General features: G+C 36.8%; 1 protein-coding gene across 1 annotated transcript; it reads left to right on the forward strand.

The window, feature by feature from the left end:
* Nucleotides 1-2,417: 2,417 nt before the first annotated feature.
* LOC124262654 (INO80 complex subunit D-like) lies at nucleotides 2,418-21,627 on the forward strand. The gene is made up of 11 exons (XM_046697155.1): nucleotides 2,418-2,587; nucleotides 4,612-4,885; nucleotides 5,478-6,679; nucleotides 9,288-9,393; nucleotides 11,867-12,097; nucleotides 12,368-12,471; nucleotides 13,208-13,341; nucleotides 13,846-14,020; nucleotides 14,635-14,961; nucleotides 15,596-15,709; nucleotides 16,772-21,627. The coding sequence occupies exons 3-11, from the start codon at nucleotides 5,911-5,913 to the stop codon at nucleotides 17,839-17,841; spliced, it is 3,030 nt and encodes a 1,009-aa protein (XP_046553111.1). The 5' UTR covers nucleotides 2,418-2,587; nucleotides 4,612-4,885; nucleotides 5,478-5,910; the 3' UTR covers nucleotides 17,842-21,627.
* Nucleotides 21,628-24,175: the final 2,548 nt, after the last annotated feature.

Consider the following 24,175-nt stretch of genomic DNA (forward strand, 5'->3'; position numbering starts at 1 on the left):
CATGTATATGTGCAAGCATTGGCATGAGCTTTTTTCAAATGGGCTCGTAGGGAATCGCGCGACAAGTACACTTTCGCACACTTCACCAAGAAACGTTTTCCGTTCATGCTTTTGCTTGTGTGATTTTAGTTTATCTTTGTCGATGTACGCCCTGTCACATAAATGATTAAATCACATTTAGATGATGTTTGGTGACACCTGATATGCCGTTGCATGGACGAAGAACGTTTGGTACTGTATTTACGAATACTGCAATAAGAAGTTGTGCTTGATGAAGGCCGAGAAGCCGAATCGAAAGTTGCGCTTGATTGGTTCGTTGTTGTTTAACGCCGTACCCAGCAGTTTTCCAGCTATATGGCGGCGGATTGTAAATAATCGAGTCTGGACCAGACAATCCGGTGATCAACAGCATGAGAATCGATCTACGCAATTGGGATACGATGACGTCAACCAAGTCAGCGTGCCTGACCACCCGATCCCGTTAGTCGCCTCTTACGATAAGCATGTGCTACTGAAGACCAATTCTAACCCGGATCTTCTCGGGTAAGTTGCGCTTGAAGTGCTTTAACGGAACAGTAACTGGGACTTCAATTTCTGATCCTATGCTAATAAAGCTTAGATCCAAACGGTCTATTTCAGTCATCTTCTCTTCTACAGGCCCATGCTCATGTTTGAAACGACTGTACTATACCGATCACTGCAAGAAAAAAATACGATCACTGCAAGCATAGTGGGTGTACAGTCATTGGACCCCGATCACTTCACGATCACATTTAGACAGATTATATGAATACCATGCATTCAACTGAGCAAAGGCTTCACATATATATGTGGAAAAGTGTATCATTAACAATATCTGCACATAGAAATACTGTAAAATCAAACCATTTGGTATTAAACTTAGTATTTGTGTACATGAAAAGGTATGTTCTGCCGATAATCGCTGATTGCTTTCTTCATGTTTAACCTAGCACCTTATAACTTTCTGCAAATAACCATCAGAACCTTTGCATTCGTGAAATGTTAAAATATAAATGATATTGTTCGTCTTTCACAAATGATGTCTAGATTTTTAACACCGAACCTATATTCACCGCCAAACAAGCACGCTATCACTGCAAACGCAGACGGACAGTCACCCTATCACTGCACTCTGCAGGACAGTGGTTCCAGGGGGTGCATTGCTGTTGAATTGTCAATATCACGGACGGGGACACCAGAAATTGGCCTCGCGCATTGTACCCATGTGTAGAATCAAACCCGGGTCTCCGGCGCGACGAGCAAACGATTTACCACTAGGCTACCCTACCGAACCGCCCCCGGGTAAGAACGGGTCCTTGGGCTGAGACGGAAATGAGAGGTATGGTTGTTTTAGATATATGATAAACAGACAAAGTCTTCATCACAACGGTGTTCATAAAGCAACCTTGTCTTTAACTGTTACGCGGCGCGCTAAATCAAACTGTGCCATTTATTGTGACAATGTCTGTTACCAGTTCTGCGTGATATTTTATTTACTTACATGCAGATATAATAGTTATTGCTTAAATATATTAAATGAAATATTATAGTACTATACCTTAATGGAATACTATCAACGTAATACCGTTTTAATGTCTTTTCAAAGTTTTCAAAGTCATCGCGACTCTGCTGTAACCCTCTTATCTCACGCAAAAGTCATTTCTCCCGCCATTGAATCATAGCAAGTTAACCAATCAGAAACCGTAGATTGTGAAAATATGTGACTTTGACCAATGAAATAACTTGGCTGGATGTTGTGCTTCGATTGCCACTCGCTGGACTGTTGTCCTAGTTTTAGTGTATTTCAAAGTGTCTACAAATTAAAATGCATTCGTATTATTTAAGTATAAAGGTACAGTGCTAAAATTCATTCCATATTCTATCATATATATGATTATGAAAATTCATAAACACTTCTAGACTGATGAAATTAAGCGTTTTATGAGACATGTCCGATCATGGCCATGTTACTATATTTAGATTTGATCAGTGTTGAGTTATAGAGTGGGGTCTGCGATCTGTAGCTCAAGGGCTGGCCTTCCATGTACCGGCACTACTTACGACTAGTCAGCCTCATGTTGTTTTAGTTAACGTGAATTATGGCTGACGAAAATTCGTTTTGGGACATTGATAATGGTCTGGTTTTGTCACAACATGGCCGTAAGTGTGATTTCGTAGCGTCCTGAAGCTTTCGATGGCGATAGCCAAATTTTCATTTTCTCTGCGGAAGGATCTATGGTATACATACGCGCTCATGATTAAACCAATTCTAAGAATATATATTGCTTTATTCTGATATTTTATATAGATTTAACTCAATCTCTAAGTTATATGCTTCAATTAAGGCAAGTAATCGCTCCGGAGAAACCAAGATGGTAGAGCGATAGCAGGACAGAAATACTGCGAACCGCATATCACCTCTACTGTAGGGCTTTGTTCGCTGTTAATAAATAATCTGCATACTTCACACGCAGCCCTCTTGGTCGGCCATTTTGTGGCAGCCATTTGCAATGGAAAATAATTTCTAAATTGGAATTTACAGGCATGATTTGTCAAATATGTAAAGGTAAGATATGTTTTGGGTCCACGGATTATTCAAGAAATCATTACACGGCCTTTTTTCGCTGAACGGGCACCTGTTAGGGAGAAAGCGACGTCCTAACGTGTGCTGTCAAACAATATTTTCAATACTATTTTTGACGATATTTTATTGTTTTTAATTAAATAAGTTCAAATTTAACCTCTTTTTGGATCGGGAAATATAGATAAATAAAGTATCTTTTAATGTACTTCTTTCAATAGGGGAATAACGCGTTAAAAAGGTTTAATTTTGGAATCGATTGCGGGTAGGGATTTTCGGTAAAAAACATCAATTTTTCTTCTATCGATACTGAATGATTACAAATTGGTGTCATCACGTACTTTAATAATTATGATTAACATTCAATATTTTAGATTTTAGGAGTGGAATGATGCCCTCTGATAGGCAATTGTTAACTTTCTATATCAACTTCCGCGTTCCCGAACTATGACAACAAATGCTTCGGATACCAACGTTTTGGTCAAAATAATTTTTCAATCCTTCATGAGACACTCGTAATCTATCATATTGCTTTACTAAATTGTTACATTATCTCCAGATGGTGTATATTAAAGCATTGCCATGTTGATTACGGCACGAAACAGCATGTTAATTAATGAAGAGTTCAAATTAGTGCAAAATGTCTCCAGTATTGTGTTCTGACGAATATGTTGAAAACAATATTTATTACTTCTAGGATATGTGGTGATAAATATTGTTGAAGATAATATATATTGAGTGATATAAACGTTTGATTGAAAATATATTCAAAAGGACATAGATCCAATAAAATAGGTTTCATTGTGCCTCATGGGTAGACAATATGTGAGGAGTTGCCACATCTTTAGTAGCATGAACGTTTTGCTTAGATTATATAGTTTTGTCAGATGTACTCCTGGCCTGATTAGACTGGATGTCATCAAACTCTTCATTATTCTGTAATTAATGATTAAGATTTTCTGACCTAGAATTTCTCTGGAAGAGCAGAACACTGCCTTGTTTCAGAAATATGATGGACCCATATTGCTCAGAATTGATACTGCCTTTGCTACAATTTTAGTCTACAGTCTTATGATATAGAGAAAATGACTTTCCTACCAGTACTGTGAATAAAATATAACAAGTTACACTTGCAGTCCTTGATGCTGTTTACTATGCTTTCCGATCTATGAGGTCCTACCTTGTCATAAGTTGAAACTGGTTTCTGCTTTGATCCGTGGACTGATTCGATTCAGATTTCCGTCAACACATCTTTACACACTCAAAGTTGCATGAAGACTTATAAGTATGTAAATATTAGCATTGCAGTAAATACATATTAATAAATACATGTCACATATTGTTTTGCAGAATTACATAAATATGTTATACAGCTGAGATAGTTAGATGCATGTCATAACATGCAAGTTAAATAAATTACTACTGTCTTCATTCAAATTCTCCAAATTAAGGAAAATTCCACAGTGTTCATTCAGTACTTGATAATGCAAATACATAGCCTACTTAACAGAAAATATGTGTGTCATTGAGTGAATATGATAATTTATAGAATAATTGATAGCAAAACCATACCCAGAAATTGAGTCATCATTTATTTCATCTGCCTGATTTTAAACACTGCCTTGTAAGTTCATCAAATTTGAAAGAATAAAGTCTGAGACTTCTATAGTGTTAATCATTAGTCCATGTTTGTTAAGATGTCTTCCTAAAACTTTTTATGAATAATAGCCCAATTGGTTTTGGTAGAGAATAGCAGCAGTGACTGGATCTTATTGCTGCTCCTTGTAAATGATTTTGATATTGACTTGTCACTACAAAGAGCTAAATTCTAGTCAAGATTGTCAGCCCACTGATTACACCTTTAAATATTGCAGTCATCATTTTTATTGAATGGAGTGTCTTTTTCTTTTGACATCATTGACAATGACATATTTAGTCTCTCTAAATGTCATTGTCATGATCTTTTTAAGAGATAATAATGCTGAGACATCTTCTGTTTGTTTTTTCAGGAGGGCTTGGTAAAGGCCTTCAGCAAGTCTAACCGATGTGTCTGTCCTTGCATGCGATGTATGAAGGCAAGAATATCCACTATTCTGCAGTTGACAACAAACCATTATGTTCCTTCAGTGCCAAACTATGCAATCAGAGAAGACTAAATGGCTACGCATTTTGTGTGCGGCATATCCTTGAAGATCCAACTGCACCATTCAAAAGATGTGCATATGTTGCCAAGTCAAGCAATCAGATGTGTACCCAACCAATTCCGAAACATGAGGAAAGATTGTAAGTTTTATTTGACAGTATTGTTTGAATATATATGGTTTGGGGCCTATAAGGACATAAATAATTATCAAATGGTGAAGTTCATGTTTATCATAGGTCAGGTTCAACATTGGTTAGTAAGATAGATAATATTTATACTCAACAAAAAAAGTTCAGGGCCACCCCAATATTCAATATTTAAGTATTATATGGATCATAAAATGAACTATTAAATACTTATATATTGAAAAATGGTGTGGTCCTTAACTTTTTTCTGGTGGAGTATATTTTGTTTCGGTACAACCCACCCTAGTCCATGTCCTGCATGGTGTTAAAATATGAGATATCTTTACAATTAGCAAGTCCAAAGTGACACAGATGCCCACCAAATTTAAACTCGTCTGAGGGATAGATGTTTTTCCCATAAGTTGGAAGCCATTCAGAAAGATCTCTTTCTCAGGAAATGTAGCATAATTTATCATCAGACATGTAAGATATTTTTTAAAGTACCCATCCCTACAGTTGTGATGGAAGAACTACTTACTCATCATACACCATGTCGGTAACTCTCACTTGCTGTCAATACATGAGCTTTGATTGATTTATCTTTCAGATACTGCAACAATCACATGCAGGTGCTTGGTATGCTTCCAAGAAAAGAGCGCAAGCCAAAGAAAGACAAAGATGTTAATGTTGTTCATCATGACAACAGACTGTCATTTGAAGACAGGGTCAAATCTAAGTACATCACCAAAATCAAAAATGATGTTTCAACGAAACAACTGTCAGTGGATGACCCTGATGATCCCTACGCATTTCCAGATCCAGTGCGGGATACACCGGTTGTCAACAATATCAATCCACAACCATCACAGACTCTTGAGGTACCTAAACAGCCTCAACCGAGCCCCAACAGGGCAAAATCTCCAGGTGATGGGGGATCTACAATTGCTAAACTCTACCCGGAGCTTGCAGAGAAACTGGAAAAGATCAAACCTAAAGTTGAGCCCAAAGTTAAAGGGCGATGAATACAAAGTTCGAGAACAATGAACAAATTGCAAACCAAAATTGCACAAAATAAGATCAAGGACAAACTACGAAAATCTCAGGAGTCAGGCTCGAATCCTTCAGTGAGTCCTGTGTCATTACCAAGTCCAGATCCTACTCCTGTTGCAAGTCAACCTCCAGTGAATTTAAACACAGGACAGCAAGTCAATCCTCCCCCTCTCATGAGACCTGAAGGTGCTCCTCATCCTCCACTCAAGCCACCCATTACCCATCATGCCCTACCAACAAATACTGTAGGATTGTCAGAGGTTAATTATTCAGTATCGGCTCTGGCTGCAAGACTTTCACCTCAAATATTACCACCTCCATATCCTGGTCCAACAAATCGGTTACCAGCACCACCACCACTAACAGCACCACCGGCAATATTGCCGATTCCATCTGTTGTACAACAACAACCAGCACCTGCACCGGTACCGGTACCTGCACCGGTCTCTGTACCTGTTCCTGTGTCTGTACCCATACCTGTACCCATACCAGTACCTGTACCACAGACTTCAATGGTGATGCCTCCAGCACCAAACCCAGAGCCTCGCTTACCTCCCCCTTCCCCATATGTGGCACCACCAAGACCACCAACTGTGTCAATGAATTCTAGTGTACCAGTATTATCTACAAAACCTCAGCGATTAAAAGATGTTGTTGTTGAAAATGTTGGAAGAACTAAGTTAAAAACAAACTCTGCTACGAACTTCTATGCTTGTTACGCAAAGCGGAAAAAGTACAACCATCATCTTGTCAGCTCAGGTAAGCAATTTTTGTGCAGTACAATTGATACTGTTTATGCAGTTTTTTTTGTCAATATGTGATGAACCATTTGGGTTATCACTGTACACAGAGGAGAAGTATCCATTTTCATAGTAGGTATGTGCTGGAATTAATTTATACAGTGGTTTGTACTAAACACAAGTCACAATTTAAGTAGTCTTTTGTTTCAGCCGTGTCACCAGGTGTGTAGATATGTGTCAATTTGTCAGTTTCGCTGTTTGATGTGATTCACTGTTTGGATCATCAAAGTTGCACACTTTCTACTTTCGATTTTGTTTGGCTCCTTGGAAAAGTTCTGTTGAATATAGAAATTATGGAATGAGCTTACATCAGATTGTAATATGAAGAAAGAAAATATGCATTATGCTCATGTAGTATGTTTTCAAAGTCTACACATCATGCATTTTTGTCTGCAACGTGGTCATATATTGTGTACAGCAAAGCCATTTCTTTACTGTCATACATAGGAGGGTTGACCTTGGAATTTTTGAGTGGTGAAATTTCATTGTTTAAGTTCATTATGACACAGGCAGTGGTGACATGCATCAGGATGGGTGTCATGTAAATTTTACTCATAAACACTTTATTTGTTTAATACACAAATAGACTTTAGATCCTTTCACCTGTTCTTATTTTATGCTGTCACTGTTTGACTTTATTATGGCTGATGAAGTATGAAGTTTTAACCATGTGACTGAACTGTCATATTTGGTTTGGAGTTGGTAAAAGTCAATTTAGATCATGCAGTGTTCACGAATGGTGTAACAGGACATTGGGTCCTCTAAGTTTCAGATGTCTGTCTGACCCATTGAAAATTCACAGGACCCATAGAATAAAATTAAACACACATTTCAGATTTAACATTTCCTATAATTGGCATTGAAATTATTAACAAACATAAGATTTATAAACAGCAAACAAGTGTCACATGTCACATATATCAACTTCAGCCAAAGTCATTGTGAAATATACAGTCAGACACTGGGGCTGGCGGGTTGTAGACTTCTGTCGGACTGTTGGCGGATCTGCCGGATTTGTCAGAGGGTCCGACGATATTCGTGAACACTGGATCATGGTGCATTTTGACCTTGAGGGCTTTAATATATTACTTGTTGGTTCTTATGAATGTCATCAATGCATTAACATAAACTTAAATGTTTTAGAGAATTACCAGGCCTGTCATGCTTATTAAATATTTTGTTGGAGCACTGTCACTGTCAGTGCACAGAATCTGAGGATGAGTCAAGCTCAGACTCCAATGAAACTAATGACGCAAGAACAAAACATCTCCAGGGGAGATTATCATCATAATGTGCCCCAGTAGTCTGTTTGGTGTACCACTAGGTGGAGTAAGTGGATGTGGTGGAAATTGAAAAATATTTTGGATATTTTTTATTCTTATGCATGTTATTGTGAATGTGAGCCCTTTTCAGCCTCTACCTTGAACTAGAGTTTAGATTAGTTGATTGGATATTCTCACTGACCTATACTGTGCAGGGATTTACGGGATGCAAATTTCTGTGTCCAAAACGCATAAAATATTACAATGGACGCGACGAAATTTATTAGTGCATCCACAGGACGCAGAAAAAGTCTGAATATTTTTTGTAAAAATTCCAATCAAGTAACACTAAGTTATCACTGAGTTTGCTACTAGCTGAGTTATGGTATCATTTGCAGTTTGATTACTGTAACAATTTAAGTGATGATCATGATATACAATACAATAACAGTATTAATAACAATATTTAAGTGTCTGGGACCCCCATTTTGTTGTCCAGGACCCTTGAAAATTAAGAGTAAGAGTCCCAGGGACCCTCAAATACAGGACTCAAGGTATATCCCTGATACTGTTTATCAGCTTGTGAGAAAACCTTAAAAGAAGCCTTGTGTAAACAACATAATGACTAGAACAGTCCCTTCAGTGTAGAAATAGTAGTAAAAATCCATACAGTGATAAAAAATCAGTTAAATAGGATTATTCAATGTATTTTCCATGTTTTTCATCATAATTGCACTATCAAGGATATCACCACGGCAAATAAGACATCATTAGAACTTGTTTTTTCCATTTGGAAAAACTATCATTTCTATAAATGTTTAGGATCACATTCATGAAAACCAGGTCATAAAATAAAAGTGGAGCAGATTTTGTTACTGCCTAGTAAGCTAAGTTAATAACTGTCCTTTTATGAACACTAAACCCAGGTGAAAATAGTACCAATATGTAAGGCATTTAGAACTTGTGTCCAGATTTGATTACATGTATTTACATTTTACAGGCCATCATCATTTAGCAGGGATATTGCAGAATCAAACAAGGAGCACTATCGCCTAAGATTTGATATAAATTTAAGTAGTGCACAGTTAATACAAGATAGATTTTTTATTTTTGGGTAAAGTGCAATCATTAGACTGCCCTGAAAAGCTCATTTCCCAAAGATGTTTGATATACTTTTGCATTTCTCAACATTTCTCTGATTTATGTTTGTCTCATACATTATGAAAGTTTAACATGCTCTTCAGATAGCACATGTTTTCTTGATTGGCCACAACATGTTCTTTAATATCCTATCTTGATTTGCAGGATTGTGCAGCTCATCTGAAGATGAGAGTGATGATGAAAATGTTGAGATGTTGCCTTGGCAACCTGGATGGTTCTCTGCATCGTCTGATGATGATAATGAAGAAGAGTAAGTACAATTTGCAAAAAAGGGTTTTGTTGTTTTAACCTGTTGGACCAAAGTTGCTTGTGTTTCAATTTCATGTGTTGTACGAGTAATACCTTGCGACTTGGCGTGTGTATTGGGGTTGAATCAGAAAGGATGTAGGTAAGCATGTATCCAGCAACTGTAGCCATATAGATGTCTGCTGATATTATTACCAAGATGATCTTTTTTTTTTTCCAAAAGAGGTATATTTATCTTATTCAGTTATTCTATGTGCATGGAATATGAAAGGCATATAGGAAATCGGGTTATTGCCAGAAAATGTGAGTTAGTTTGTTTTCCGCCACCTTTTGCAGTAATACTGCAATGTCACACCAGGGGAGGGGGCACCAGAAGAGGGCTCCACACATTGTACACATGTTGGGAATCAAACCTGGTTCTTCAACCTGTAAAGTATACACTTTAACCACTAGGCTACTCCATCACCCCTGCTTGATAAATGTATGAATTTACAATGCCTTTTAGAAAGTGGTCAGGTGCAGCATGTTTGGGATTATACTTCTAGTAGGGTACAAATTCTAGTACTTTCAGGATTGAGTCCACTCCAGATTTTTGGGACTCATATTTTTGGAGCACGTGATTGCCAACACACAGAGTCAGTGATCTGATTTTCATTTTATATTCTTTCTCATAATGACAAGTTAGACTTATGCTTATTTTGCTCATTACAGAACTCCAAAACGATTGAATATTTCTGTATGAATCTTACCATACAGTTCAGTATGTACTGGTGCCCTTTGAGAATTTGAGAGTTGTATTTTATTTGTGAGTTTGTTTTCATGACAAGTTGGATTTTACTGAAAATTAGGTTGGTACTTTTTCTAGAGCATGAACTAGTGTTGGAATATTGTAAAATACTGAACCGCATAATTATTTTCTTTAGTGAAATGAACGTAGCAATTGGTAATGAACCAAAAGTTGGGTATAGGTAGGCAAACTCCATTTCTGAATTGGACATGACCAGGGGATGTGTCATAATGATGATGATTTGGAGATTTAATGCCTATTTCACACACAGGACATGTCATGTCCTGACTCTTGTTTATATATAAGCAGACAATTCATAGCTCACCTGAAGTAAGGGCTTCAAATGGCAGTGCATTCTGAGTACGTCTTTTCTCTTTGTTTCTCTTTGTGAGAATACAGTGACTAGTGACACAGAAACAATGATTGTACTGTGTACACTCGTTAATGAGTTGCCTAATTGTGTAGATCGATGCTCATGCTGTTGAGCTTTGGATTGTCTGGTCCAGACTCGATTATTTACAGACTGCCGCCATATAACTGGAATATTGCTGAGTGCGGCGTTAATCAACAAACTAACCAACCAATGTTAATGAGTTGACTAGTTGATAACATGTCCGGAGTCATGTTCATCCTTGAAACCCATTATTATCCCCCGCCTCGCGTTTAGCGCGAAGAGGGGGATATAGTTTTAGGGTATGTACGGACGGACGGACGGAGCCTAATACTATATTCCCCGCTTTCGCTAAACGTGCGGCGGGGGGATAATAATGGAATTGGAATATCTTAAGAACCGTTGACTAGATTCTTTTCATATTTGGTACCTAGGTTCATCACAGTATAAGAAAGGTCCAAGTTAGGTTTGGTGACCGTGACCTTCATTTCAAGGTCACAAGGGGACTTTAAAATTTTACCTGCATGTTAAGCTATCTGAAGAACCGTTCACTGGATTTTCTTCATATTTGAAACCAAGCTTTATCTAGGGAAGGCGCAGGGCCCAGTCGATTTTGGTGACCTTCACATAATTGTCAAGGTCATGGCGACACTTTGAAGATTTCAGCATGTAAACCTGCATGTTAAGGTATCTCATGAACTGTTCACTGGATTTTCTTCACATTTGAAACCAAGCTTTATCTAGGGATTGCACAGGGCCCAGTCAATTATGGTGACCTTCACTTAATTTTCAAGGTCACGGAGACACTTTGAAGATTTCAGCATGTTAACCTGAATTGTCAGCAAGATATTTCAAGAACGGTTCACTGGATTTTCTTCATAGACTTTCAAAACTTCCCTTGAATGTTTTTCAATAAGCAATTTCTTTAGTACTATTTTTGCATATTTCATACACTATGACATTCATGTCAAGGTCAAAGTCAGTCTTGAAAATATTCATACACTATGACATTCATGTCAAGGTCAAAGTCAGTCTTGAAAATATGTGCGTGTTTGAACACCTAAAGAGCAAGATATCAAGAGAGGTTGACTGGTCATGTTTTTGTTGACATTCAACTTAAACTTTAACTTACTTTATAAGTTTGATTTGATAATTTGCGGCGGGGGATTATGTCACCTTAGTGACAATGCTTGTTCACTTTCAGATACTCAACTCACACTCATCCTTGGCTAAGGACCATGAGGAATCTTCAGTCATAAGAAGATTATGCATAAATATTTTTGCATTGCTTCTTTTCAGACAAATGGGTGAGCTACCAATCCATGTGCGGGCAACAAAGTTGACTTTATTGCGAGCAAAGCTACGTCGTCAGTGCTATCAGACAAGGAAGGCAACATGTACCAATACATCATTGCAGAACTATGATAATGAAGCTACTCTAGCTTTAATCAATAGTGCTCGTGAAAGTCCTATGTCAACTGTCAAAACTTTGTGGGAAATACTAAAAATTCCCCAGAAACAGGCAGACAGGTTTGTAATTTTTTATCTGTAATTTAATTTCATAGAAAACAGTTATGAGGAATAAGTCATTGTGCTTAAACGTTAAGCTATTTTTTAAGAATTCTTGTTTTGAGAGAAATATTCACAGTACACAGTTCTATTAAATATTTAAAGATTTGACTGTTACATTTCCTCTCAGGTTTGCATCATTGTCCAATATGGCAAAAAATTCTTATTCTCCCCAGATTTTTTGTGATTTTAACCAATGATAAACATTGGCCTTTTTTATTACATTTTCAGATATAAGCGGAGAGGGCTTGATCGTAGACCCTGTCTGTACAGGAATGATGAAGATGACAAATGTCTTCAGAGGGCTTTACCTTACACAAACCACTGTCTAAAGCGTATCCTTTCATCATTTGCACTCCATTTGTGTGCCCTAGTAATGTTTTGATACCGTGCTGACCAACTGATTGAATAATCAGGAAAATCCAAATGATTATCAATATAGAACAGTGTTAGCATTTACACAGAACGTCACATCTGTTGCAGTAAAGAAGTTGTCTATCTGTAAAAAGTGTTCCTCTTCATCATGACCATTGATCTACACAAATAATATGTGATTACTGGTACATGTGCTTCATTCAAATCAGTGCATCTGACACCCATTCCAGTTAGTCACCTATTATGACAAGTATAGTTGTTTATGTCACTTCAAAAGTTACTGAAATCTTAGGATAGAAATTGCTTTTAAAGAAGCAAAAAGATTTTACTTGATAAGTGCTCTTCAGCATTTCTGGAATATTTAAGCTTTTATTTATGTTAAAACAAACAAAACATAAATTTACTGATAAAACAACACACCAAATAACCCAACCCGCTGTGACTTCCTACAACAGTGTAATTGTTCAGTTTGGACTTTGTAACTAGATTCTCCATGTTGGTACAAATGTACGCAAAGGTCAGATGGTTCCATAAACAGAAACTTACTGTTGTTGACAAGTATAGTTCCCACATATGACTGATTAATATATTTGAATGGTTGACGTATTTATGTTAATTTACATCTAAACTTAATGTTACCATTTACCAGTAATAAATCCTTATATTCATGTCTGTATTTTACTTAACCATTTTAAGATATCATGTACAATGTTGACCAGCAGCTGTTTGATTACTGCACAGCCAAGTTTGCAGATAATACACAGTGCTGTGTTCCAGTCTTTGACATCAGGCATGGCTTGCCTCTCTGTGCAGAACATGGAGCTAAAGTTGTAAGTATAATAAACTGATGGTTATATGATAATGTTTTTGGTCAAAATGTGTATAACTTCAATTATTACTAATTAAAATTAGTCAAAATTAGTAGTCCCTTTGATTTTGTTTTAACAATAGTTTACTTTACTAATTTGGTAAGTTAGTTTAGCCTTCCAGCCTTCACAATCTGTTTGACATGTACAATCACCATACCTAATTTCTTTAAGATGACAGGGTGTTTCATTTATTAACTACATTAGGAGAATTTGGACAAATATTTTCTATGATGTATCATTGCAACAAATTACTTTATAATGCTGTATACATTAAATCATGCAAGTGTTCTTTTTTGTTAATTTTTACCTTTGCTTCAGACTAAGTCAAGTATATGTGACACAATGAGGCTATTCTCATTATTGTCATAGGTATTACATTGTTGAATATGGGGAATATATAATTTCATATTAAACAAGAAGAATTCCAAAGAAAGCTTTTCCATATAAGAATGTTTGTTCCCTAAGGATAATCACCAGAAATCAGGAGATATCGACATCAAGAAACGTCCTAGAAAGAAAACAAAACCTCCAGCACTTACAAGACCACCAAAGAAAGGAAAGAAGAAAAAGAAGAATCGATATATCCGTCCACAGAAGCCCATTCCACCTGCAGAGCCAACTGGAGATCCCGGTGCATTTGGTAGGAAAATAGTTTTTAACATGCATTCAGTGCATGGTTCTTGAAACCGATAAATATGCAAAATGATTATAACTTCAGCAATTTCTTATGAAGATGTGACCAAATGTTATGTATCAGCCTGTGACAGTCAATTAGCACAAACATTTATTTTGACATTATTTTTAGTAGATTTTAGTAGATCTGTGTATATTTGTATAAGCTGATGTTACTAATCCAGAAAGTATTTACAAGAATGTCTGCAGACTTGAAGCTTGAAATGCTGATTATAACAGGAGGATCACACAGATACCAACATAGCTGCTCGTTGATATCATTTATTCACACTTTGTTTGACTACTAAAGGTTGAATTAAGATCCAACCTAGATAAAAATAAATACTTAAATATTGACAGACAATAGTCACAACCCAAAGGTCACAACAAGAATCTGACTCTAGGTCAAATCCCTGGTTTTCTCTGACACGGTGCTTGTTTACTCTATCTGTATTGACTTACAGTGGTCATAATCCTGTGAGCAGTTTGTTGAACAAGGCCTAGGACTCACAACATATGACTTCTATTAAATCAACATTCACTTCACACGTAAAGTTATGGCATAAAATTCCTCTTTTCCAGCAGCTGTAGTAGCAGCCCCTTCACTGGCTGTTGCAGAGAATGAGGAAGAGGATAGTTCTGATGGTGAGAAAGATGAAGAACAATCAACATCTGCATCAGTGGACCACTCCATCACAGAATCTTCCTCATCAGGGCCAGCACAAGTGGCTGAAAAAATGGAGACAGAAGACTCGGAGGAACCATCAAAGAATGATGAGGACAAGGATGAAGAGGATGAGGAGGAGGAAGATGAGGATGAGGAGGAAGACAAAGAGGAAATGGAACCTGAAGGTGCTCTCAGCAATGTGCCGCTTGAAGAAATGTTACCAGCATCAGGGAGGATAGAAGGTGAAGGATCAGCCATATTCCTTTATAATAAGAATAACATACGAAAACTTTAAAGGCACAGACTTCAAGTAAAACAAGATGACTAGGAACGGAATAAATCATCTTTGTTTTAAACTAAAATGATTATGGTATAGTTGATAAGACAATATATTTATCATTTGAACTTAAAGAGTGTTGTTCACTGATATCCTAATGTGAATTTGATATCCTTCTTAGCATAGAAGCATGCTTAAAATAATGGTAAATGTACTTTTAGCGTATTAGAACCATTTTTAACTGGTATAAATGTACCACAAGTTGTAGCCCAATTAAGTGTGGTCGACTAAAAGTAACAACATAATCATTTTGTTGATACATTATGATTGGTACAGTTGACAAGAACATTAATGTACGGTAAAATATATTTTGCCATGACAAATGTAATCAATCTTCTGATTGACTCTGGTCCCTCCGTTATGTGGTCTCTGTGACAAACCTGGTATACGCTAGTGGTGCAGATTAAGAGGGCTTCCCAGCTATATTACTGCTGGTGGTAAAACTCCCAAATATCTTTCACATTTTGTGTGCTTGGGGAACTGCTGATAAAATGTTAAACAATAATCACTTAGTCCTAATTGCATAATGTTTCTTTCAGATATTGACAAGACCTTTGAATTGCCTCTGGAGCAGGCCTCCAGACTTTTAGAAGAACAGGACTTTCAGGATGTGTTCAACAAAATTCCAGATGAAGCTTTTGATATTTTCTCAGGTTTGTTAGTTTCTGCAATTATATCATTATCCCCGTCACGAAGTGGGAGGGGGATATAGGTTTGACCTTCGGCCGTCTGAGATGATGGGGACGGATTTTCTCAGAAACCGTTATAGCATGGGAAACCAAATTTGGTATGTGTTTTCAGGACATGAATACCTTGATGGACTTCTAAAATGGAAACCGTGTTACAATTTGTTACAGAGTTATGGCCCTTGTCATGCGTTTCTTGACTTGGTACACTGTATCTACAATGGAGAAAGATTTTCTCAGAAACCGTTATAGCTAGGGAAACCAAATTTGGTATGTATTTTCAGGACATGAATGCCTTGATAGAGTTCGAAACCGGAAACTGTTACAATTTGTTACAGAGTTATGGCCCTTGTCATGCGTTTCTTGACTTATCATGGTATCCCCAATTGGGACAGATTTTCTCAGAAACTGCTGTAGATGGGGAAACCAAATTTGGTATGTGTTTTCAGGACATGAATGCCTTGATAGTGTTTGAAACCGGAAACTGTGTTACAATTTGTTACAGAGTTATGGCCCTTGTCATGTGTTTCTTGACTTATCACAGTATCCCCAATGGGAATATCTTAAGAACCGTTGACTAGATTCTTTTCATATTTGGTACCTAGGTTCATCACAGTATAAGAAAGGTCCAAGTCAGGTTTGGTGACCGTGACCTTCATTTCAAGGTCACAATGGGACTTTAACGTTTTACCTGCATGTTAAGCTATCTCAAGAACCATTCACTGGATTTTCTTCATATTCTATACCAAGCTTTGTCTAGGGAAGGCGCAGGGCCCAGTCGATTTTGGTGACCTTCACATAATTTTCAAGGTCATGGCGACACTTTGAAGATTTCAATATGTTAGCCTGCACGTTAAGCTATCTCAAGAACCGTTCACTGGATTTTCTTCATATTCAACACCAAGCTTTATCTAGGGAAGGTGCAGGGCCCATTCAATTTTGTTTGTAATGCTTGTTTGTAATAGAATATAACATTTACATTGTCTTCTTAAATATAACTTTAATTAACATGTTTTGTTTAAATTTCAGGTAAAAATGGTGATTTTGTTCCTACACTGCAAGAAACTGAGGAGCTAGAACGAGCTCTTGCTGCAGCAACAAAAGATGTGTATTCAGCCAAAGACACACTTGAGAAGTTAGTGAAAGGTGAAATTACTGATGAACTCAGTTTGCAGACTATTGCAGAGACCATATTGGCTCATGGTATGCAGAATAATGCTGTGGAAGCAACTTTAGGAGGGGAAGCAGTCACGCCAGATCTTCTTCAAGAAGGACTATATGCTTTGTCTCGGAATCTCACTACTGGAGGAAATGCTGGTTTTACTCCTACAACTGCATCTGCATCTGCCAATAATGCTATATTGAGTAGGCTTCAAGCTGGTGTGTCATATTCCCAGAACCAATCTGTGACCGTTCCATTTAATGGCGCTGTGACTTCTGGTAATAGTTCTGGAGTAGGGCAGTCTACAAACATTGCACAGTTGGCGCCCAGTTTCCAGAATACTACAGTCAGTGCTCAGAACATTGGTACCACTCTACCAAATCGGACAACGATAGCCCCTCAACGGGGCTTCCAAAATTCTCAGGGTGTGGCACATGCTGGTTATCATGGAAACCTGCCTTATTCAGCACTTTCTCAACAATTAGCAATGTCTCAGCAGACTCCAAAAGGACAGGCAATAGCAAGCCCAGCTTCAGTGGGGCAGCTGCATATAGACTCATCACATGTCCTTCCCCATTCAAACTTGCCACAACAACAGCCAATCCACTCACAAACTATCATCCCCTCTCAGCTATCCGGTGCACGACCACCATGGCCTCAGGCTGCAGTGTCCAGCACTAATGTCAATTACCAAAATGGATTCCCAGGACCAGGTGCCCAGGCCCCATTTATACAGACAGTGAACATTGCAAACCCAGTTGGGAAGTTTCCCACAAGTGCTCAAGCTAACATGACAGACTTTGCTAACAAGCAGGACCCACATTTCGTCGCCACGCTACCACATTCCAGAGGGGTTCCCGCCATTCGGCCCCCTGTCCAGGGATTTGGATTTACTTCCGGAATGCCCCCTTTTACCTCCAGTAGCAATGGGTCATAGTAGTGCGCTTCATGCCTGTAGCGGGAATCAAGAGATGTTTCTGGTCAAAACACTTGGGTGTTGAAACTGTTCGATTTAGTTTAAGTCACTTTCATGGTTTATTCTTACATCATAAGAGGAATATATGAGTTGAAAAATTAATTTAATATTGCATACAAAATGGTAAGTTTGTAGCTAAATTTGAAGCTGTTAAACTCATATTGTTACTTTACCTGAACCTGGAAAATGATTTGTTATCAGACAACTAATGCAAACAGTAAACGTTATTGCCTGTATTTCCCCTTCGTTCTTGTTTGTGTATTTTCTTGCTGTTCCTATGTGCATGCAGAGTATTTGTTTCAGTCTCAGTAGGTGAAATTTTTATTACTCCAATACCAGCCCAAGTGTTTTGACTACCGATATCTTGCATGTCCTTGTTATACGGGTAGAAAATGAAATCCTCAAAAGAGGGTGTGATACTATAATGAGAACACATCTGTGCCTATTTTTTCAGATTTATTTTGTTATAATGTGGTCCATCCATATTATAATATAAGAGAAAGGCAGCCATTAATGTTTTCTTTCTTGTTCTGTGACTGTTGTTGTTTTATGTTACATATATATCAATTTCAGTGGTTGTAGGTAGAATGTATGTATATAAGAGATCTCTAGTAATATTTGTGAGGAATTTTATTCTAGTCGCTTGAACATACTGTACAGGATACAAGGTGGACCGATATGTAAAGAGAGTTGTACAGATGTACAATAGCGAGATTTGTAAATAACTGTAAAGTGTCGTTTAATAACAGTGTTGATACTCTTTCATCTTTTAAATCATTTACAACTCATCCTATATGTCTAGAGCTAAATATTATTTCGGTACAGTTTAAACAGCATTGAATGCCAAGAAGAGAAAATTTCTTATGACACTTAAGTTAGCTGCATTGATTGAGGAGTCCTGCAGTTTGTAATTCACACTTTACTGTTCATGAGAGAGTCGTTTGTAAGCATTTCATCAAGTGATATCTGGACATATTTATTCAGTGATTTATGCATGTTTTGTGTCAATCATAGTTCATGTGATATTTGTGAGATATTGTCAAATATCTGTGTGTTGAAATGTGATAAATTCTCTCACTGCTGTCTTGTGTGCATGTTGATAGTCAACATTCATAATAGTATGTTTTCTTCACCATTATAAGGTTGAAGAAGGAAAACAATTCATTAATACAGATATTAAAGAATGTCTGATTTGAAATGGCAAAGTAAGCACAAAGTAGTTATCTATATTCTAGATATTTCATGTCTGTACCCTGTGGCATCCTTGTTCATTTAATCGCAAATAAGTGCTGTACTTTCCTCTGAATATCAAAGTGGATAAGGGGAGGGAATAGATTAAGATTGAGAATAGGATTAACTGTTACTAAAGGAGACCTGTCTTATCATGGAAAATTTCATTTCTTAAAAAAACAAAAACAATATTTGTTAATTTTCAAGAAGATTATGTTATTGTATGCCTATTTTACAATAGGTTATCTTTCTGAACTGTGAACTTAGTTTTGTTTAGATTTTAGATTGTGAATATAAGTTATTGATTGGAAACTTTGTACTTTGGTTTCCGACTGTTCTCAACTAACAAAAGATATTTGTCTTGGCATTCAGTGTAGTTTAATCTTTACCTTTTCTAGCGACTTTTGTCCTTTCTATCTCTTCCATAGTTAAGCAGATTTACAATTTTTTATCTGTTGTTTAGACCTGTATTTTCATATTGAATGTTTCATCTTGTTCATATGCTCCCATCAGTTTCATGAATGAAAGTTGTTAAGAAGTGAATGAATTTATCAAATGGTAGCAGTGTTTCCTAGATTACATTTGTTTGTAGAAGTCATAGTTGAAAATTTCAATTTGAAAAGCTAGTTTGAGTAGTATCATTTGTAGACATTATATGATTATGATGATGATCGTGTGTTCTGTCTCTTTTGCCAAAATAGGTTGGAGTGATAAGATAATATGATTTATTTGGAAAAATACTCAATAATGATGTTTCTGTAATGTTCTGACATTACATAGAAGTAGATAATCTTGTTACATTCAGGAATAGTATCAGCTGAAGTAAAATTGTCTCTGTTGATATGCATGATGGAAAAGACATACTGCAACCAACTGAATTCCTCTAGGTGTAAACAAAGGTATGACTCATTCATTCGACTGTTATCAAATGTCATTCATTGAAGCTGTCTTGCTACCAAAATTTCTTAAGTGATCTCCAAAATCCATGACAATGATGTGATAACTGTATCCCAAGATTTGAACAATTGTCAGTGTAAGTGATAGGTTTGTGATTATACATAATGTGCAGTTTGGTTATTTGGCTTTTTGCCATATTTATGCCTTCAATCTTATTCTCTAATCATGGTGTTAGATGTGTTTATGACATGTTATAAGTAATGTATTTTTACCCAATTATCAGAGGCAACAACAGTTCAATTTTCATAACCATTTTTCAATATGATAATGTTTCTGAAATGTGTAATCAAGTTTTCTATTCATCATTAACAGGCTGTCTTTTTCTACTAAGATCATTATCGGACATCACTAGTTCCATTATATTGGTTTTCAATTTGCCATCACATAATGAAATAATGCTTTTAAAAAATTGCTGCCGGATAGTTGTTACTTTCAAACAACATAGATACGTTGGGTTGTATTTATTTCATACAGTTGTTATATTTTATGGTGACAGCCATACACACTTTTTGAATAATCTTATCCGATGTCATTTTCTGCAAACTAAAGTGCACCTTTTGCATTTACCATAAATATCGGGATTTTGGTAACAACCAGAACATTTGCAAAAACTGAGACAAATACATTCAAACTTGAGAGCACATGCTCCTTCTTTTGTTTTCCTTTACAGTACAATGGTCTTGTTGCTCTTCTTTGGCATTTTTCTTCCTTCAGTTTCACCATGCTTTTCTTTTAAATATACCAGACCTCAACCTCAACTTTTTGCATGAATTTGCTTTAATTGTAGAGATTGTTGTAGGCACTTACATCAGTGTTCAACCAATAAGTCCAGAATTAGTGAAAATCTTGTCATTCTGATAAAATGGCTGTCACAGTTATTGCAAGTTAGTGGGTATCATTTTGTGAAGGTTTTAAGTTCCTTAGATAATGTCTAAGGCCATAATTTCTTTGCATTTTTTAAGACAATGGTTTTGTGCACTACATCCGCATAGGAAATCAGATAGGACTTTTACTTCAGTCAGCTGTGGAATCATGAACTTGTTTGTTGTCCATTTATAGACCCTTGTTGTTTAGTTTTCAGTGGCCAATATTTCCTTTTCCCTCACAAGAAACACCCTGAACAAATTCTGTTCCTACAGAACTGGGGTAGTTACACACTCACTGGTACAAAGAAGTTGAGGCAATATCTGAAATATTCAATGACATCATTCATGTCTATTTAATGTAATGCAATGATATAAGTGTTCATAAATCGCATGTTAAAATAATGGCTGTTCGCCACGATTATGAAATTGATGTATGATATTTTTGTTGTAGATTTGTTATCTAGATTAGTACAAAGTTTATTTTCTATGATCTGAGCCTCATTACGGTCATGCACGTTATTATCTACCATTAATTAGTGTGAGAGACAAGGATGTGTGTGTATCATTGTGCTTGTGTGATCAGTGGTGCTGTTGTCGACACATCTCCAGGGCGAATATGACAACATTTGTGTAACATTGGAACTGTCACTCCTCAATAACTGTTGTGATGCAATAAAATATAAATACATGATGAGAGTAAGTGTTTCTTGTTTGTTGCCTCTCAGTAAGAAACAACCTGTATTTAGCTGAAAAAAGTGTGTGAATGCTTGCCTCGTATGGTGTACAATATTCTATTCAATATACACTGTTGTCAGTATGACCTGTAAATTAACTCCCAAGTTTATCGAGGTATCACTTGCTCAGCTAAGTTTTACCACATAGCATACTAGTATAAATTTAATTTGAGGAGATTCTGCTGGATAAAGACCATGGGCAGCATCCTGACAACTGTAAACCCTCTTATGACCAACCCCTAACTTTTGCATTTTGAACCACTGGACCATGCCTTTTCTCTGTAATAAGCAGAATGAAAAAAAATCTGCATCATTTATAACCAATTTTATGTTTCAATGTGCTCTCTACATACTTTATGAAGCAGACATAAAATACATATTGGATTATCAGCATCTCTCTTGTTCGGTTGGTAATTCAGGTATTTATCTACAGGTACAAAGATTACATGTTCTATCCCTCTGAAATATGGGTAACAATTGTTCGATTTTACATTAATACCTTTTGAAATTGTTTGTGTATACTACACAGTCCTAGGTGATGGAGAGAACTTAACAGCCTGTGAAGAATTGTCAGTTGATGCAGACACCATATATCTATAATATGGTCTCTGATGGATGTGTGGTTACATTTTTTCAAATCTTTATATTAGGTAAAAATCTTGACATGTCACCTGGTTTGATTTGAATAACCATACTACTTTTGATCAGATCATACACTAATGTTCCAAATATCAGGAGGATATCGTGGGGATAGAAAAGAATGAAAATGTAAATACACCTGAAGCTTTTTGTCTTCAAACCACGAATGAGCAAATCTAAGAATGGTTGCAGCAGTTTTGATACATTCAACACCATGATTAACTATTCCTACAAGTGAGATTTATTTGTTAACCAGCATGGGAAAGCACCATCTTTGAGAATGTTCTGGTATCTGGTATGTTCACGATCCTACAGATACCTACTTTGGTAACTGGTCTGTATAAACACTCCCGAAGGGGTGTCGCATCAGGAATGTCTCAAAACACTAGAATACTGGATGGGTTCCCGATGTATTTGGCCGGCATCCTGCAATTTGAGACAGGGTATCTCGGTGTCCAAGAATGTACTTTGTTTAGTATGTTTGTTTGTAAAGAAGAATGTACTTGCTAGTGCATTTATTGATTTTGTTTAGTATGCTTATTTGTAAAGAATTTTTATTTCTTATTAATCATGACATCCATACTGCATTTAATGAGAAATGAACCACTGTGTGAATTTTTCTCAAAAGGCATATCAGTATTCAAACATTTCAAAAATCAGTATTCATACATTTAATGTGCATGCAGTACCTGAATATTGTATGTAACAAAATTGATTATTCATATAGAGTTTATTTTGTTATGTGACTGTGATAGTGATTAGGACCAAACGTATGAATTTTAGCAACATGGCGAACTTTTTCCCCTGCATCTATCTGACTGTTGTAACAATATAGTCCACTGGTTACAATTTGCTCACTGCATAAAGGTAGCCATTTCTTATTGTCCTGTACTGGTCTTGCTTTCCTTTGGCGTACCATTCTCACGCAGCATCTTCAAGCGTAACTATTGCACTCTTTTTCCTTATACTTGTCGCCTGCAAATTGTGACTCTCACATCTGGTCACACCTGTTTTAACATGGATGGATCAGGCCAGAAGTCTATACCATGTGCCAATCAGACCTTTTATATATCGTACCAGCAGCTTTTTGGGGGTGGGTTAGTGTTTATCCCATATGGACTATCCCTTTTTCTCAGACCAAATCGTGCCTTTCATATCACTTACCTTTTGTGCCTTCTTATCACGGTCTAACCATCGCTTAACATACTTGTTAAAAAACTCTGATAGGGGGTGGGGCTTTCACCCCTGTTTAGCGTGTAGGTTCAGTGTAAGAATCTACACTGAAACTTCACTATTATGTTACCCTTAACAAAGTTATTGCCAATAAATTAAACTGGCTTAAAATCGAAACTCACTCATTTCATCTCTCCTTATGCCTGACCACCTCACTTCGGATACAACACAACATGTCTCTCATCAAATCCATCCTTTAGTTTCCAGTGTATTTATCCCCATATTATCTTGATAAACATGTGTATCTCATATCAGGATCTAGGATTTTGAAGAAGAGGTGGTGCGCATAAATCATGAAGTCCAAAGGTTAGGGGGAAGTGCTCCTCAGGGAAAGTTTTTCCGTTGGGGGAGGGGAAGAGGGAGGAAGGCAACACACACACACTCTCTCACTCTTAATAATATTTTAGTGCGACTTTGGTTTAGTGTCGGGAAGTCTGGACATTAGCATGATAAATTCTTCCATGTTGTTAAAAATTCACTTGTTAATAATGTAATGAAAATTTCATTTACACTCACAGTAGGAGTCGGTACTTCACACTGAAACACCACCACCATCCCAACATACTGCTAAGCTGTATGAGTGTCAAAGGAAACGTATATCAATGTTTATAATATAACAACTGACTATCAGGTCAG

Source organism: Haliotis rubra, unplaced genomic scaffold (genome assembly GCF_003918875.1).
Source record: "Haliotis rubra isolate DU_JTF1 unplaced genomic scaffold, ASM391887v1 Scf85, whole genome shotgun sequence".
Classification (NCBI taxonomy): Eukaryota; Metazoa; Mollusca; class Gastropoda; order Lepetellida; family Haliotidae; genus Haliotis; species Haliotis rubra.

Bases quoted from the DNA above. Each gene is read 5' to 3' on its own strand.
- LOC124262654 (XM_046697155.1), top strand. From the start codon at position 5,911: ATGAACAAATTGCAAACCAAAATTGCACAAAATAAGATCAAGGACAAA. The intron at 12,472-13,207 runs GTATCCTTTCAT...AACCATTTTAAG, and splicing joins CACAAACCACTGTCTAAAGC to ATATCATGTACAATGTTGAC. The intron at 13,342-13,845 runs GTAAGTATAATA...TTGTTCCCTAAG, and splicing joins CAGAACATGGAGCTAAAGTT to GATAATCACCAGAAATCAGG.